The sequence below is a fragment of the Phocoena phocoena genome, chromosome 3, assembly GCF_963924675.1.
Source record: "Phocoena phocoena chromosome 3, mPhoPho1.1, whole genome shotgun sequence".
NCBI classification, from domain to species: domain Eukaryota; kingdom Metazoa; phylum Chordata; class Mammalia; order Artiodactyla; family Phocoenidae; genus Phocoena; species Phocoena phocoena.
The window spans coordinates 42,613,487-42,632,468 of record NC_089221.1 but is presented as its reverse complement, the minus strand read 5'-3'; the positions used below and the strand labels follow the sequence as shown (position 1 = coordinate 42,632,468).

Sequence of the window (18,982 nt, the reverse complement as noted above, 5' to 3'; positions counted from 1 at the left end):
AAAATGATTGCTAATAAACACAAAGATACTCTCTAAAAAACATAAAAATATTCTATGATGAAACTGGGGTCCATGGGCTCAGGAGAATTTCTCAGCCTTTTCAAATTTTATGCAAAATTTTGTGTTTACTGAAATAGCCCTCTTATCCAGCCCAGTCAGGGGTGTAGCTGAAGGGTTATTTAAAAATGACTACTAAGGTAGGTAACCATAAGATATGATACATATATATTGCAAATATTTTATTTCAACTGAAAATTAAATTGTACATTTATTCACAATACAAGGTCAAGGTCTTTACTTTGAAGGTAGGTTGACTGATTAGAGTTCTTCACTGTCTTTCTTATATGAACTACAACCATATTTCATTGTTTACGTTTTCTATTTATGGTATTTATTCTGGTTATCTATTGTTATGTAACAAATTACCCTAAAACCTAGTGGCTTAACCACAACGATTATTTTACTATCTCTTATGGTTTCTTGGGGTCAGACTTTGGGAAAGGCTCTTCTCAGCAGTTCTGGCTCAGGGTCTCTCATGGGGTTGTAGTCAGACAGTGACTGAAGGTAAAAGTGCTGGGAGCTGGTGCAGCTGTTGGCTGGCTAGTCATCCTTCCCTCTTCATGTGGTCTCAGAGCTTCTCCACATTGGGTCACTTTGGGCTTCCTCACAACATGGCAGTCTTAAGAGAGTTGGACTTTGTGGCTCAGGGCAACAGGGCCAGTGCTTCAGAGAACAAGGTGAAAGCGGCATCACCTTTTATAACTAATTCCACAAGTCACTCAGTGACACTGTTGGTGCATTCTGTTGTTTGTAAGCCAGTCACAGCCCTCCCAGATTCAAAGGGAGGAGAATGAGATCCCACATATTGATGGAGGATGTTGGTAAAGGGTATGTGGGATGGGAGATTAATTTTTAACTCCAATTAAGCTTAAACTCAGGATGAGATTAATGTACTCATTTGATGCTGGTGTTATAAAAAGTTACAACTATTTGGAGACCTATATCAGCACTTCTGAAGCTTGGAATTTACCTAAAAAAATAATATATGAGAAACAAAAGACATATGCCAGAATGTATTTATTATAGTATTCTTTTTAAATTTTATTTATTTTTTATACAGCAGTTTCTTATTAGTCATCAATTTTATACACACCAGTGTATACATGTCAATCACAATCTCCCAATTCATGACACCCCCCACCCCCAATTTCCCCCCTTGGTGTCCTTACATTTGTTCTCTACATCTGTGTCTCTATTTCTGCCCTGTAAACCAGTTCATCTGTACCATTTTTCTAGGTTCCACATATATGTGTTAATATACGATATTTGTTTTTCTCTTTCTGACTTACTTCACTCTGTATGACAGTCTCTAGATCCATCCGCGTCTCCACAAATGACCCAGTTTTGTTCCTTTTTATGGCTGAGTAATATTCCATTCTATATATATATCACATCTTCTTTATCCATTCCTCTGTCGATGGGCATTTAGGTTGCTTTCATGACCTGGCTATTGTAAATAGTGCTGCAATGAAGGTTGGGGTGCATGTGTCTTTTAGAATTATGGTTTTCTCTGGGTATATGCCCAGGAGTGGGATTGCTGGGTCATATGGTACTTCTATTTTTAGTTTTTTTAAGGAACGTCCATACTCTTCTCCATAGTGGCTGCATCAATTTACATTTCCACCAACAGTCCAAGAGGGTTCTCTTTCCTCCACACCCTCTCCAGCATTTGTTGTCTGTAGATTTTCTGATGATGACTATTCTGACTGGTGTGAGGTGATACCTCATCGTAGTTTTGATTTGCATTTCTCTAATAATTAGTGATGTTGAGCAGCTTTTCTTGTGCTTCTTGGCCATCTGTATGTCTTCTTTGGAGAAATGTCTATTTAGGTCTTCTGCCCATTTTGGGATTGGATTGTTTGTTTTTTTAATATTGAGCTGCATGAGCAGTTTATATATTTTGGAAGTTGATCCTTTGTCCACTGATTTGTTTGCAAATATTTTCTCTCATTCTGAGGGCTGTCTTTTCATCTCGTTTGTAGTTTCCTTTGATTTGCAAAAGCTTTTAAGTTTCATTAGGTCCCATTTGTTTATTTTTGTTTTAATTTCCGTTACTCTAGGACATGGGTCAGAAAAGATCTTTCTGTAATTTATGTCAAAGAGTGTTCTTCCTATGTTTTCCTTTAAGAGTTTTATAGTGTCTGGTCTTACATTTAGGCCTCTAATCCATTTTGATTTTATTTTTGTGTATGGTGTTAGGGAGTGTTTTAATTTCATTCCTTTACATGTGGCTGTCCAGTTTTCCCAGCACCACTTATTGAAGAGGCTGTCTTTTCTCCATTGTATATCCTTGCCAACTTTGTCATAGCTTAGTTGACCATAGGTGCGTGGGTTTATCTCTGGGCTTTCTATCCTGTTCCATTTACCTATATATCTGTTTTTGTGCCAGTACCATATTGTCTTCATTACTGTAGCTTTGTAGTATAGTCTGAAGTGAGGGAGTCTGATTCCTCCAGCTCCATTTTTTTCCCTCAAGACTGCTTTGGCAATTCGGGGTCTTTTGTGCCTCCATACAAATTTTTTTTTTTCCATACAAATTTTAAGATTTTTTTCTTCTAGTTCTGTAAAAAATACCACTGGTAATTTCATAGGGATTGCACTGAATCTGTAGATTGCTTTGGGTAATATAGTCATTTTCACAATATTGATTCTTCCAATCCAAGAACATGGTATATCTCTCCATCTGTTTGTATCATCTTTAATTTCTTTCATCAGTGTCTTATAGTTTTCTGCATACAGGTCTTTTTTCTCCTTATGTACATTTATTCCTAGTTATTTTATTCTTTTTGTTGCAATGGTAAATAAGAGTGTTTCCTTAATTTCTCTTTTAGATATTTCATCATTAGTGTATAGGAATGCAAGAGATTTCTGTGCATTAAGTTTGTATCCTGCTACTTTACCAAATTCATTGATTAGCTCTAGTAGTTTCCTGGTGACATCTTTAGGATTCTTTATGTATAGTATCATGTCACCTGCAAACAGTGACAGCTTTACTTCTTCTTTTCTGACTTGTATTCCTTTTATTTCTTTTTCTTCTCTGATTACCATGGCTAGGACTTCCAAAACTATGTTGAATAATAGTGGCAAGAGTGGACAACTTTGTCTTGTTCCTGGTCTTAGAGGAAATGCTTTCAGTTTTTCACCATTGAGAATGATGTTTGTTGTGGGTTTGTTATATATGGCCTTTATTATGTTGAGGTAGGTTCCCTCTGTGTCCGGTTTCTGGAGAGTTTTTTTTATCATAAATGGGTGTTGAATTTTGTCAAAAGCTTTTTATGCATCTATTGGGATGAGCATATGGTTTTTATTCTTCAATTTGTTAATATGGTGTACCACATTGATTTATTTGTGTACATTGAAGAATGCTTGTATCCCTGGGATAAATCCCACTTGATCATGGTGTATGATCCTTTTAATGTCTTGTTGGATTCTGTTTGCTTGTATTTTATTGAGGATTTTTGAATCTATATTCATCAGTGATATTGGTCTGTAATTTTCTTTTTTTGTAGTATTTTTGTCTGGTTTTGGTATCAGGATGATGGTGGCCTCATAGAACGAGTTTGGGAGTGTTCCTTTCTCTGTAATTTTTTGGAAGAGTTTGAGAAGGATGGGTGTTAGTTCTTCTCTAAATGTTTGGTGGAATTCGCCTGTGAAGCCATCTGGTCCTGGACTTTCGTTTGTTGGAAGATTTTAAATCACAGTTTCAATTTCATTACTTGTGATGGGTCTGTTCATATTTTCTGTTTCTTCCTGGGTCAGTCTTGGAGGGATATACCTTTCTAAGAATTTGTCCATTTCTTCCAGGTTGTCCTTTTTATTGGCATAGTGTTGCTTGTAGTAGTCTCTTAGGATGCTTTGTATTTCTGCGGTGTCCATTGTAACTTCTCCTTTTTCATTTCTAATTTTTTTGATTTGAGTCCTCTCTGTCTTTTTCGTGATGAGTCTGGCTAATGGTTTCTCAATTTTGTTTATCTTCTCCAAGAACCATCTTTTAGTTTTATTGATCTTTGCTATTGTTTTCTTTGTTTCTATTTCATTTATTTCTGCTCTGATCTTTATGATTTCTTTCCTTCTACTAACTTTGGGTGTTGTTTGTTCTTCTTTCTCTAGTTCCTTTAGGTGTAAGGTTAGATTGTTTATTTGAGATTTTTCTTGTTTCTTGAGGTGTGCTTGTATTGCTATAAACTTCCCTCTTAGAACAGTTTTTGCTGCGTCCCATAGGTTTTGGATTGTTGTATTTTCGTTGTAATTTTTCTCTAGGTATATTTTGATTTCCTCTTTGTTCTTCAGTGATCTCTTGCTTATTTAGTAATGTATTGTTTAGCCTCCATGTGTTTGTGTTTTTTACATTATTTTCCCTGAATTGATTTCTAATCTCATAACATTGTGGTTGGAAAAGATGCTTGATATCATTTCAATTTTCTTAAATTTACTGAGGCTTGCTTTGTGACTCAAGATGTGATCTATCCTGGAGAATGTTCCGTGTGCACTTGAGAAGAAAGTGTAATCTGCTCTTTTTGGATGGAATGTCCTATAAATATCTATCTGGTCTATTATGTCATTTAAAGCTTGTGTTTCCTTATTAATTTTCTATGTGGGTGATCTGTCCATTGGTGTAAGTGAGGTGTTAAAGTCCCCCACAATTATTGTGTTACTGTCGATTTCCTCTTTTATAGATGTTAGCAGTTGCCTTATGTATTGAGGTACACCTGTGTTGGGTGCATATATATTTACAATTGTTATATCTTCTTCTTGGATTGATCCCTTGATCATTATGTGGTGTCCTTCCTTTTCTCTTGTAACATTCTTTATTTTAACGTCTATTTTATCTGATATGAGTATTGCTACTCCAGCTTTCTTTTGATTTCCATTTGCATGGAATATCTTCTTCCATCCCCCCACTTTCCGTCTGTATGTGTCCCTAGGTCTGAAGTGGGTCTCTTGTAGACAGCATATATATGGGTGTTGTTTTTGTATCCATTCAGCAAGCCTGTGTCTTTTGGTTGGAGCATTTAATCCATTCATGTTTAAGGTAATTATCAATATGTATGTTCCTGTTACCATTTTCTTAATTGTTATGTGTTTGTTTTTGTAGGTCCTTTTCTTCTCTTGTGTTTCCCACTTAGAGAAGTTCCTTTAGCATTTGTTGTCGAGCTGGTTTGGTGTGCTGAATTCTCTTAGCTTTTGCTTGTTCATAAAGCTTCTGATTTCTCCGTTGAATATGAATGAGATCCTTGATGGGTAGAGTAATCTTGGCTGTAGGTTATTCCCTTTCATCACTTTAAATATATTGTGCCATGTGCCACTCCCTTCTGACTTGTAGAGTTTCTACTGAGAAATCAGCTGTTAACCTTATGGGAGTTCCCTTGTATGTTATTTGTCGTTTTTCTCTTGTTGCTTTCAATAATTTTTCTTTGTCTTTAATTTTTGTCAGTTTGATTACTCTGTGTCTCAGCATGTTTCCCCTTGGGTTTGTGCTGCCTGGGGCTCTCTGTGCTTCCTGGACTTGGGTGGCTATTTCCTTTCCCATGTTAGGGAATTTTCGACTATAATCTCTTCAAATATTTTCTCGGGTCTTTCTCTCTCTCTTCTCCTTCTTGGACCCCTATAATGCAAATGTTGTTTAATTTTGTCCCAGAGGTCTCTTAGGCTGTCTTCATTTCTTTTCATTCTTTTTTCTGTATCCTGTTCCACAGCAGTGAATTCCACCATTCTGTCTTCCAGGTCACTTATAGGTTCTTCTGTCTCAGTTATTCTGCTATTGATTCCTTGTAGTATATTTTTCATTTCAGTTATTGTATTGTTCATCTCTGTTTGTTTGTTCCTTAATTCTTATAGGTGTTTGTTCCTTAATTATTCTGGGTCATTGTTAAACATTTCTTGAATCTTCTCGATCTTTGCCTCCATTCTTTTTCCGAGGTCCTGGATCATCTTCACTATCATTATTCTGAAAAATTTTTTCTGGTTGCCTATCTCTACTTCATTTTGTTGTTTTTCTGGGGTTTTATCTTGTTCCTTCATCTGGTACATAATCCTCTGCCTTTTCATTTTGTCTATCTTTCTGTGAATTTGGTTTTGTTCCACAGGCTGCAGAATTGTAGCTTTTCTTGCTTCTGCTGTCTGCCCTCTGATGGACGAGGCTATCTAAGAGGCTTGTGCAAGCTTCCTGATGGGAGGGACTGGTGGTGGCTAGAGCTGGGTGTTGCTCTGGTGGGCAGAGCTCAGTAAAACTTTAATCTGCTTGTCTGCTGATGGGTGGGGTTGGGTTCCCTCCCTGATGGTTGTTTGGCCTTAGGCAACCCAACACTGGAGCCTACCTGGCTCTTTGGTGGGGCTAATGGCCAATTCTGGGAGGACTCATGCCAAGGAGTACTTCCCAGAACTTCTGCTGCCACTGTCCTTGTCCCCGTGGTGAGCCACAGTCACCCCCTGCTTCTACAGGAGACCCTCCAACACTAGCAGGTCAGTCTGGTTCAATCTTCTATGGGGTCACTGCTCCTTCCCCTGGGTCCCGATGTGCACACTACTTAGTGTGTGCCCTCCAAGAGTGGAGTCTCTGTGTCCCCCAGTCCTGTCAAAGTCCTGCAATCAAATCCCACTAGGCTTCAAAGTCTGATTCTCTAGGAATTCCTCCTCCCATTGCCAGACCCGCAGGTTAGGAAGCCTGACCTGGGGCTCAGAACCTTCACTCCAGTGGGTTGACTTCTGTGGTATAAGTGTTCTGCAGTTTGTGAGTCACCCCCTCAGCAGCTATGGGATTTGATTTTACTGTGATTGTGCCCCTCGTACCATCTCATTGTAGTTTCTCCTTTGTCTTTGGATGTGGGGTATCTTTTTGGTGAGTTCCAATGTCTTCCTATCGATGATTGTTCATCAGTTAGTTGTGATTCCAGTGCTCTCACAAGAGGGAGTGAGCGCACATCCTTCTACTCCACCATCTTGAACCCTATTAAAGTATTCTTTATAAAAACAAACAACAAAAACACAATCCCCCCAAATCCACTTCTTTTCAAAAAACTCAGCCCAAGCCAATGCAAACCAAACCAAAATAAGATAAAAAATCAACCTGAGTCCAGAATTAGAACAAACATTAATTAGAGTATAATAACGTGATGGAATATTGTGGGATTACTAAAAATGATAACTATGAAAAATAAACATGGAAAGCCATATAATAAGTGAAAACAACAGAAAAATAAAATAGTATATACATCATGCTTAGTACTTTATAAAATACTTTTACATATAGAAGATAATATGTAAAAATGAGAATAGTTGCCAGGATGATTGATAAGGATATACAGATAAATATGACTGAAATATTTGTTAAAATGTTTTTTAAAGTTACTGTTACTAGTCATTTCAATTATCAATATAAATGTATAATATTAAATTCTGTTTTTCAGAATTAACAATAACAATTTATAACTAAAGAAAAGGCAATTTTATTTTCTAAAATGTATTAAGATTTGAAATACATGAGATTTTCTTGTGTTGTGAGTAAGCATGTATAGCTCTCCATTCTTTTCTATTCCCTCTCTGACATAGAACCTAAGGACACAGGTAGACAAACCAGAGGAAGACTGTATTTTATAACCAGATGCTAGGGGCACATGTCAACTCTTACAGCAGCAGATTTTTGCCCCAGAGGATGTGTTGAATGAAGCTTTTCAAACATATTATTGTGTGGCTTTTCTATGTTTAAAATATTTGCAATTGTTATCTAAATTTGAAGAAGGCACCAATATGTGATTTCTAGTCCCTGAGAAGTAATCTCTGGAGAGTAAAGTAGCTCTTGCCTTTGGATCAGAGGTCCTGGAAATCTGCCACAGGGACAGAGCTCTGGAGCTTCTGCTTATATGCGTGCAGCTCATTCATGAGTTCACCTTCTCCAAAGCTGACCTGCCTGTGTGATTATTTGGAACTTTAAAGGCCATGGATTGGTGTCCCTGGCAGTCTGAAATCCTCGCTGTTGGAGGAGGAATGAAGGATGGACACTTACACATCCTGGACATCAATACTGAGCAGAGCATCCAGACCCCAAGCACAAACTCACAGGTAAATGTCTCTCAGGGAGTTTACCTTCATTCTGGTCTTCTAGAATCTTGTGAAAATAACTTATGATAGAGCATAGGACCCAAACACACCTCTCTTTACCTGCTAAGTCTACAGGAATTTCAGTTCTTAAGAGTTTCTTTTTGTAAAACCTTCTTCATCTGTGAGTTGAAAGTTAATTTAACTTGTGTGTCCTTTCTTTTTCATTTCCCTTCTTTCTCAGCACTGCTTTGACTGAGAAACTTGAGAGTAGTCTGACTGTTCCTGGACAGTGATCATAGCCCACTTCAGTTCATAGGTTCATTGTGCCTAAGCCTATTTGTATATTTAGTCTTTTGTTGCCTTGGGATAAACTTTCCTAGAACTAACATAATTCCTCTAATAACCTAACCCCACGTATGAACTGGAGGATAGATGTGGACAGAGCACACTGCCTAGAATCAGTTTAAAATGCATTCAGTGAATCAGAAATTGCCGTAATTCTATATTTTGGGGGTCATTATTACAGATTTGTTCCCTAATCTGGCTACCTAAGACAAAGGAGATTGCAACTGGCCAAGGGTCTCCTAAGAATGATGTGACTGTGTGGTCCTGTCCTGCTCTGGCCAGGTCACGTGGCTTTTTTGGTAAGTAAATAGGTAAGTAAAATTCCATGTCCCTATTGCAAAGTGAGCTGCTACTGGTGGAAAAATCCATGAATGGAAGATTTTCTCCTTCTGGTTCTTTGAAGTATATATTTTATCAGAGGAAAAAGCCCTACACCCACCACACCTCTGGTGTGAGTGTTTCTGAATTTGCTTGTTCGTCACTTATAACTGTCATGTCTTCTTGCATTTGTGTATGCAGTGATGATTGTGGACAGTTTTCAAAATGTGTTTCCGAACTCTGGAGTTAGCATTATGACTCATCTTACCCTATTTTGCAGAAGAACCAGCAGAGCTGAAATGTATGGGAGATAAGGAAGTATGAAAAGGGTGAGACATTGTTGTATGTGGGGAGACCACTCCAGACTGTGAGACTCTGGGGAGCCTCTGCCCTTTCAAGGCAGACTGCTGTTCTTTGTCAGCGTAGTTCTGTAAATGTTTATTGGTTACTTCTTGAGAGCAAGACCCCATGATGGAGAACAAGACCCAGGCCTTGTCCTCAAGAACCTTAAATGCTCTTTGGTGCAATCTGAAATGTTAAAGGGGGCTGAGGGAAATAGGGAGACAGAAGTGTTGGCTAATGAAGGAACAGAGCACTGGCATCCAGTCTCTTGTAGACCTCTGATTACATATTCTATCTTCTTCCTCTTGCCACTCAACTTGTCTTCTGGTCATCCCTGGAAGTTATTTATTCAACATTTATTTATTTAGCATCTACTATGTGCCAGGCACTTTTTATGGCACTGGGAATACACAGGTGAACCAGACAGACAATATCCTTGCCCTCATGGATCTCACACTTTTGTGGGAGCAGACAGACAAAAACCAAATATATACAATATTAGGTAGTGATAATACCATGACTCTCTTTGGAGAGTCTGAGAATGTTATTGGCCACAACAAAACATCCTTAACAGAAAGACTTCCTGCTTCTGCAGTCAGGCTGGCTGGAGCTCAGTTTAGCCTCAAAATGAGTATATATCCTTCAGCTGTTATACTGTGTGACTAGGTGAATAAAAATACAGGCATGGTACAGCCACTGTGGAGAACAGTATGTAGGTTCCTTAAAAAATTAAAATAGAACTACCATACAACACAGCAATCCCACTACTGGGCATATACCCTGAGAAAACCATAATTCAAAAACAGTCATGTACCACAATGTTCATTGCAGCTCTATTTACAACAGCCAGGACATGGAAGCAACCTAAGTGTCCGTTGACAGGTGAATGGATAAAGAAGATGTGGCACATATATACAATGGAGTATTACTCGGCCATAAAAAGAAACGAAATTGAGTTATTTGTGGTGAGGTGGATGGACCTAGAGTCTGTCATACAGAGTGAAGTAAGTCAGAAAGAGAAAAACAAATACCATATGCTAACACATATATATGGAATCTTTAAAAAAAAATGGTTCTGAAGAACCTAGGGACAGGTCGGGAATAAAGACGCAGACCTACTAGAGAATGGACTTGAGGACACGGGGAGGGGGAAGGGTAAGCTGGGAAAAAGTGAGAGAGTGGCATGGACATATAAACACTACCAAATGTAAAATAGATAGCTAGTGGGAAGCAGCCGCATAGCACAGGGAGATCAGCTCGGTGCTTTGTGACCACCTAGAGGGGTAGGATAGGGAGGGTGGCAGGGAGATGCAAGAGGGAGGAGATATGGGATATATGTGTATGTATAGCTGATTCACTTTGTTATAAAGCTGAAACTAATGCATCATTGTAAAGCCATTATACTCCAATAAAGACGTTAAAAAAAAAAAAAATACAGGCAGCTCTTGACAGAGCCACTTCAGTACCAGCATGAGTGCAGGAGAAGCATGAGTTGGTCCTTTGCATATATTTAATCACAATTCACCAGACCTTTTCAGTTTAGAGAAACACTTAAAATCAAGCCTCAAAACCCAGTTCTTTACAAAATTATAATTCCAGCAGCTAGATAGGTCCATCAGCTAGGTGGGAGTACTGATAGATACTTGAACCATTTGCTCATGCTTAGAATAAGGAATGTACTTAGTGTGTTTTTGTTTCTCTATCCTTAATAAGTTATACTTTTCTAGTTTTAATGACTTGTGAATTTTTTTCATCGATATTAGAGAGCTATCCAAAGGTACATTTAACCTTTTCTCCTTCCTTTAAAATGCTTTTGGCTGGAGAAGTTGCAGTTAATTTTGAACTTTTAGACACTAATTTTCATCTCTAACTCAGTAGTTTCTGCTGTGTACGAGATTTCCCCAAAGTGTTTAGCAGGAAGATTGTTTTACAAACACACATCATGTGGTCAGATAAATTTGGAAATTCTGGGTTAAACAAGAACAGTTTTTCTTTCCTAAGAATGTCTCAAAGCCTTTGATACATTATGTGTATTGGGAATCTCCAAGAGGAGTTACAGCATTCTCTGTTTCCCAAATTCATCTGGGAAATCTTTGTATGGGAGCATCTTGAGATTCTTGCTTGGTGAACATGCTTCAGGGGGCACTGCCACATGGCATGGGGCTGCTGAGGTCTTCAGCTTCTATGTGTTTTTACTGTCTGTCAATGTTTCCATTGTGGGTCAAGATCAGCACTGAAAAAAAAAAGAAATAGAATGGTATAGAATGGAAAAATGGAAAAGTAGGTATTATTTTGTGAATAACTGTTGTCATAGTTATCAGTACATTTGCATGTCTATGTATGGGGTCACTGCATAGAATGTAGTTTTGACAATGAGTTGTGGTCATAAAGCTGGAAAAAAGCTGTTCTAGATTGTGGTCATGCCCTTAGTAAGTCTCACCCTGTTACCCACAGTCATAATTCTCTGGGGGAAAATTTTAGTTAAAGAGGTCTCACCCACCTGACTACCGAAGAAAGATACCTTATAATTCCCCCTCCTATCCACCCCCCCGAGAGTTGTAATTTCCAAGGTTTGAAACAGTGGTAGGTAACTTTCTAGTCTATAAGTGAGATCTGGCCTTTGACTGGGTTTCATCAGTCCATTGCACATACGTCAGTATGTGGTCTCATTTATGGATGCAGCTGCATAAAGAAAACCAAACTTTGCATGCTTTCAGTGACAGTACTCTTGGCACGTGGAGATGTAAATCCTAAAAGAGGACCTTCATCTGAGATAAGGTGGCATTTCCCACTATCTAGTAAACTGAGATTGTCACTAATGTGAAAAATGTATTTCAAGAATGTTTTTGTTTCCATCCAAATGCCATATTCCTAACAAGTTCTAGAAGCAGCTCTCCATTTTTTAAGTCAAGATATTTTTCAAAGCCTGCTCTACAAAACATTTGGGATTTTTTCCCTGTTATTCCTTTTTTTTTTTTTTGCCGTACGCGGGCCTCTCACTGTTGCGGCCTCTCCCGTTGCGGAGCACAGGCTCCGGACGCACAGACTCAGCAGCCATGGCTCACGGGCCCAGCCGCTCCGCGGCATGTGGGATCTTCCTGGACCGGGGCATGAACCTGTGTCCCCTGCATCGGCAGGTGGACTCTCAACCACTGCGCCACCAGGGAAGCCCCCATTATTCCTTTTTCCACTTTCTCTTCCTCCTTCCTCTTCATCTTAACACACCATAATAAAGAATGAAAGAGTATTTATCACTGATTATATTTATTGAATAGGTTTTTCTTTTTTAGGTTTAATTTTAAAGCATTGGTATAACGATCTATATTTTCCTAACTAAATTAAGTTGCTTTTCATTTATATGGCTCAAATTTAAAAAATTTTAATTTTTAAAAACTAATGGTTACTGGCCTTCATTAGAAAAAGAGATTCTTCTTTGCATTGGATTTGGAGCGTGGTAAACAGTTAAAGCATTGAATTGGATTCTAGTTCTGGCTCTGCCATTAATCAGCTGTGTGACCTTGAACAAATTGCTCGATATTCTTAAGTTTTTTCTTCATCTGTAAAATAAGAAGACGGCATTATATCTATAAATTTAAACATTTTTAATGCACCAACATGCCTAGGGCCAATCCCATGTCTCCTTGGTGGTGTGTCTGTGCGCGTGTGTATGTGTATGTGCGTGTGTGTGTGTGTATGCATGAAGGAGAGCATTGGGAGTTATGTGTTTAGATGGAAAAAGCCCCAAGTATCTAAGAAATATCTCCTTTGGGAGTGGGATAGTGTATCGGCACTCCTTGCTGTTGAGAATCTTGTGTCAGAGAACAAGATTATTTCTGAAATTCCAGCTCTCAATTGAGTTGTAAGCAGTACTCCTCCTATGAGGGGGTGGCCACCCACCTCATTTGATTTTAGTTGTGCCCCCAAATACCTACCCAGTCAAAAACATATCCAACCTCTTTTTTCCTCTCATCTTCCCAGTCCCAGCTTTCTTTCATGGAGTCAGCTTTGTGGATTTTGGCCTGAAGTTTTTGATTGTGAAAGTTACTGTTGGATTAGGATAGATTTGGAAAGTATTTTCCAAGGAACCCTAGTAGTTTGAGATGTTCAAGTCAAAAGGACTCTGGTGAAATAAGTTTCAGAAATGCTGCCTATTATAGCCTCTTCTTCCAAATATTTCTAATGCATATAGCAGTTTTGAAATAAGGAATCCTGTATAATTTTCTTAACTTGGAGCTTCCAAATTAATGTGAACATTAAAGACTATTTTCATTTTTAATACCTATCAACCTTGTATAGAACTATTGTTCCACAGAGTGTTCTTTGAGAAATAATCAGATAGATAATAGAAAGAGGGTATTGTCTTCAGAATTCCATATGAAAGACTCATGTATGTTTTGTGAGACAGATTTTTGGGTCCTTTTCCATTAAGCTGCATCAGTTTATTTGATTAGTTTCTTTTTTTTCTTTTTTTTTTTTTTTTGCGGTACGCGGGCCTCTCACCATTGTGGCCTCTCCTGTTGCGGAGCACAGGCTCCAGACACGCAGGCTCAGCGGCCATGGCTCACGGGCCCAGCCGCTCCGCGGCATGTGGAATCCTCCCAGACCCGGGCACAAACCCGCGTCCCCTGCATCGGCAGGCAGACTCTCAACCACTGCGCCACCAGGGAAGCCCTTGATTAGTTTCTTGAAACCAAGATCCCAAAAGGATGACTTTCAGGGCAGGATAAGAAGAGAGATAGAGTGTGTGGTAGGAGCACAGCCATGGTAATCCCTGGGTGTTGGTGGGTTAGAGAAGATAGAACTAATAATGGTATAAGGCACGAGGGGTGTGGTGAGCTAAAAACTGGTCCACGTCAAAGCTATCCACGTCAAATCCCAGAAACCTGTGAGTGTGACTTTATTTGGTGAAAGGGTTTTTGCAGATGTAATTAAGTTGAAGATTTTGAGATGAGATCATTCTGGGTTATCAAGATGGGCCCTAAATGTAATGGCAAGTGTCCTTATAAGAGGCACATAGAGGAGAACAGACACACAGAATCAGAGATGATGTGACCACAGAATCAGAGATGATGTGCCCACAGAAGCAGTGATTAGAGTGATGTGGCTACAATTTGGGGATGGCCAATGACTGCCAGAAGTAGAAGAGGCAGGAAATAGAATCTCCCCTGCTTGCCAAGTCCTTGATTTTGGACTTCTGGTCTGTGAGAGAATAAATTTCCGTTGTCTTTAGCCGTGCAGTTTGTGGTAATTTCTTACAGCAGCCTTAGGGAACCAAAACAAGGGGGAAGAGCCCTGAAGGGCAACAGTGAAGCAAAACCGTAGCCACTTTAGGGTGTTACCCAGAGCCCTCCCTGACTGGTGTTTTCCATGGCAAAGGCACAGTGGGAGCGCCAGCCCCGAATGTGGCAGGGGTTTGGAGAAGCCCTTTATCCTGTATGGGATTCCTGGTCCCAGCTTAGGTTGCTTCCCTGTCCTCAGCAACAGCCCTTGACATGTGGAACGTGAGCTGTCTGTCCTTCTTCCCACAGGCCACCGAGGCAGAGTGCTGCACCTGGCTTTGAGTCCAGACCAGACCCGGGTTTTTTCTGCCGCAGCTGATGGCACGGCCTGTGTGTGGAATTGCTGCTAGTCACTCAGCCCCTCTCAGCTTCAGCTTCCTGATTTCTATGTGAGAATAATGATGTTGGCCTTGCCTTCTCCATGGTGTTGTCATGAGGCTCAAACAAGATGACGTGCTTTTCCTGAGGTGAATGCCTGTTCTCCTGACCTTCCTTCTCAGGTTACTTTACTTGCTCTGCTACGTTCCATTGCATTTCCCAGACACCGTCTTTGACTCTATGCTTCTCTCTCTGATTTCCTCCTCCTCTTCCCCTTTTCTTCTTCTTCTCTCTCTGTCTTTTCCTCGTTAGAGGTGCATTTTCACTGCTATAGTCACAAGACTATCTACAGCAAAGATTTCTAAACGCTTCTTTGTCACTCGACTTTTCTCCCAAGTTCCAGCCTCATACTTGTCTGTCTCTGGATATTTCTTTTCTGAGATACTTTTTTGTCTTTAGCTCAAACTCAATACATTAAAAACACAACTTATTCACTTGCAAAACATTGATTAAAGTGCTACTCTATGTTAAGCATGCATATTATTTCCTCTCAAAAAGAGGACTTCTGTGGGACTCCCTATTCTCTTATCATCTTTATCCTGGTCCATTACTCAGGGAGCCTCCTGGTTATTCAGTTTACCCCTTGTTCTCTGTTTGTTGTTTTACCCTAGTAATGCCCTGCATACCTGATGACCAGTTTGTGGTAATTGCCTTCTAACTGGCTTCCTGTCTTTATTCTTCGTGGGTCTCCACGTTACCGCTAGGTTACATTTCTAAAATCATCATGCTGGTCCTCCCGTCCCCTGCGCATAGACTCTCAATGACTCCCATGACCTAACCCCCTAGGCCTCCACCTTGGAGTCCTGAGCCCAGAACCTGAAGTTGGGGACCTGTACCAGTTATGGCTCTGCCGTAAACTTGCTGAGTGACCTTGGGTATGTCACAACATTTGCAAGAATAGGAATTTGGATTTGATAACTGCTAAGGTTTCTTCAAGCTTGATCAGGCCACTGTTCTATCTTTTTTTTGCGATACGCGGGCCTCTCACTGCTGTGGCCTCTCCTGTTGCAGAGCACAAGCTCCGGACACGCAGGCCCAGCGGCCATGGCTCACAGGCCCAGCCGCTCCGCGGCACACGGGATCTTCCCGAACCGGGCCACGAACCCGTGTCCCCTGCATCAGCAGGCGGACTCCCAACCACTGCGCCACCAGGGAAGCCCTGTTCTATCTTTTTAACGTTAATCCTCACTCCCTCCTGTGTTAACCCTGGGCTAAGTCTTGTGATTTCCTGCCCTATGCTTTTGTTAGACCTCTTCTTTCTAGTCTGGAATTCCTGCTCCTCTCTTCTTTTGCTTTGCACCTTCACATAAGTTCTGACCTCTCCAGGAAGTGTTTTGAAATGATGTTACCTGGCTTTAACTCTTGGCATCAGTCTGTATCACCTACTTTGTGTTAATATAACTATTCTAGTGGTTTTAAAAAAATCTTTTATTACTATGTGAATCTTTGTTTATCTAAGTTTTAACATGCTTATTTCTTCCGGACAATTTGATTGAGGAGTTGAGGGATATTGGCCTTGCCTTCTCCATGGTGTTGTCATGAGGCTCAAACAAGATGACATGCTTTTAAGTGTCAAGATGTTATATTTTTTAGTGTCCTTTGGAATGTTTTGTATGTGTCAGCTAACATATGTTGATTAATTTATTTACTTTGTCATAAATGGTTTTTACCAATACATACACACTCCCTTAATACCCCTCCTCAAAAAAAAAAAAAACCAAATAAAAGCCTTGATAATTGAAAAGTGGAATAGTAAATACAAGGGGTGTTAGGACTCTCCTGACAAGTTGCCATACATTCTGTTCTTTTCCCTGTTTTTAAACTCAGAAAATCTGCTTGGTAGTGCTAGTAATTTTTACCTTATAAAATTTTAGGTCACCAAAAGCTGCAAATATGCTACATTCCCACAATACACACTCTTCTTCTTTAAGAAAATGGGTTTCATTTGATCTTCTTATTTAGCCAGGTATAAACTATAAGAAAAAGTTTAGCAGGGAAAGGAGCAAAATGGTGAGGCCACTTCCAGTGTCCCCCATCATTCTGACGTGGTTACTTCTATCTTAACAATCTCATGGCACTATGACATGACCAAAGATCACTTCTCTCAATTAATACTGGTGTGTGAACTAGGCTCTCATTTAAGAAAAACAGCAATATATCTTTTACTACTGTTAGTTTTGGTGGAAGTCTGGAATATGGTTTCAGTAAAGAAAAAAATGAACTTACAGATAATACACAAAACAGAAGCCTCTGCTACAAAAATTTTGTAATATAAAACTTTTATTGACTAATAAGTCATATAAAGCACATACATCTTAAGTGTACAGCTCAGTGAGTGTTTAATTTATGAATAAGATCAAGATCATATGAATAAATCATCCAGATCAAGATGTGAACATTTCTTTCACCCCCAAAGACTACTTTGTGTCCACTCAGTCAATACCCCTCCATTATTCTGACCTCGGTCACCATGAATTAGTTTTGCCTCATGCCAACCTTCAGATAAGTGTAATCATACCGTAAATATTCTTTCTTTTTTTTTTTTTTTTTTGGGTCTGGTTTCTTTTACTCACCCTTAGATTTGTAAGAGTAATTCATATTGTTGCATTCATGCATGACACAGGCATGTAGTTTGGTCTTTTTCACTGCTGTGTAATATTCCATTGTATATACAACAATTGTTTATCCATTTTATTATGAATGGATATTTGAGTTATTTTCAATTTTGACTTTTGAGAATAGAGCTGCTATGGACATCCTCAAACACGTATTTGGTGGAAAAAAAGCCCTCATTTCTGTTTGGTATATACCCAGGAGTAGAATCGTTAGGTCATAGCATATGTGTTCATTGAGTTTTAATAGACACTGCCACTTTTCCTAAGAAAAGCTCTACCAATTTACACTTCTACCATAGATGAACAAGGGTTTCATACAACTCTTTTTAAGTGGACTTCAAAATCTGTAATAAAAAAAAAATCTGTAATAAATGTTGCCAGTAGGGAATACACCATCCATCCTCTTATTGCTATTAAAATTCTAATTAGGGATTATAGTAGGCATCTAAAATATCCTCTTAGAACATCTCTTTTAGATATCAGCATGAGACTTCACTTTCTAATATAGGGGTTCTCATCCCCAGCTACATATTAAAATCATTGGGGAGCTTATAAAAAGAATACTTTGTCTTGGTTCTCATCAAGTTAAATAAAAATTTCTAAGGGTGAGACCTGAGCATTGGTCATTTTAAAGAGCCTGGTAAGTCTAATGGGCAGCCATGGTTGAAAACCAAAGGACCAGTATTCTGGTCAGTCTTTAAGCTATGTTCCTTCATTTGTTTTAAGAAGCTGTCTCTTAGTGTTGCTGTATGTTCTTAGTTTGGATATACTGTGTGTGTGTGTATGTATATGTTTATGTATGTATACATGCACACACATATAAGATTTATATTCCAAAGGGAACTGATGGAAATCAGAGGAATCTGTTCACATAATCTCATCTTCAAGTGGCTACTGGGCTGATGACTATCCACTAAGTTCAATACGCTGAATAAATATCTTGAGTTTTTTCCCAAAGGAAAATTTCAGGCCACGATTCAACACTCACTCCCTAGTATGAGATGGCAGTCACTGTAACCACCATGTTGATTAGACCTACCCAGACTCAATGACAAGGGGAACCAAGAAATCACCTAGATAATCCAAGGCTTAAATTCAAACTACTGAGAAAGGAGGCTGACTTTCCTTGTATCCTTTTTTTGGCTAGCTAAGTGCCTCATTAATATCCCCTAGAATTTTAATTTCTGTTTCTCACCTGTCTTTGGAAAATACTGTAAGGCATTTTCTGTTTCTACTTCTCCCATCGACTCAGGTTCTTACATATAAATCTGAATAGCAGGTGTTGATGTGGAACAATGGCCTTTGAAGGGCAAACATTTCCTTTTAATCCAAACGCTCCAGACTGGCTGTCTCTGTTTCTTGCAGAATTGCTGAGCCCTTCACTGTACTTGTTACTAGATAGACTGACCTTAGTGTCCCTCCTGCTGGGACCCACTGAATCAGTGAAGTGAATATTTCAAGCCAAGTTTGCATGTCACTTGTCACATGGATGACACAGGTGACATTGGTCCCTGATCTCTCCTTTGCATTATCCGCAAGGTCTCTATATTACTCTGGTTCACTTTGCTAGTGGAGATCTGCCTGCTCAAGTTATAGGAGAGCAACAAG

General features: G+C 39.3%; 1 protein-coding gene across 1 annotated transcript in view; it reads left to right on the top strand.

Annotated features, from left to right (window-relative positions):
• CDC20B (cell division cycle 20B) overlaps positions 1-14,802 on the top strand; it is a 63,090-nt gene extending 48,288 nt beyond the window's left edge. Inside the window, exons 10-12 of the mRNA XM_065874439.1 lie at positions 7,993-8,118; positions 8,624-8,741; positions 14,631-14,802. Of these exons, the coding sequence (XP_065730511.1) occupies positions 7,993-8,118; positions 8,624-8,741; positions 14,631-14,731 (345 nt within the window). The 3' untranslated portion in view covers positions 14,732-14,802. The remainder of the gene's footprint in view (positions 1-7,992; positions 8,119-8,623; positions 8,742-14,630) is intronic.
• Positions 14,803-18,982: the final 4,180 nt, after the last annotated feature.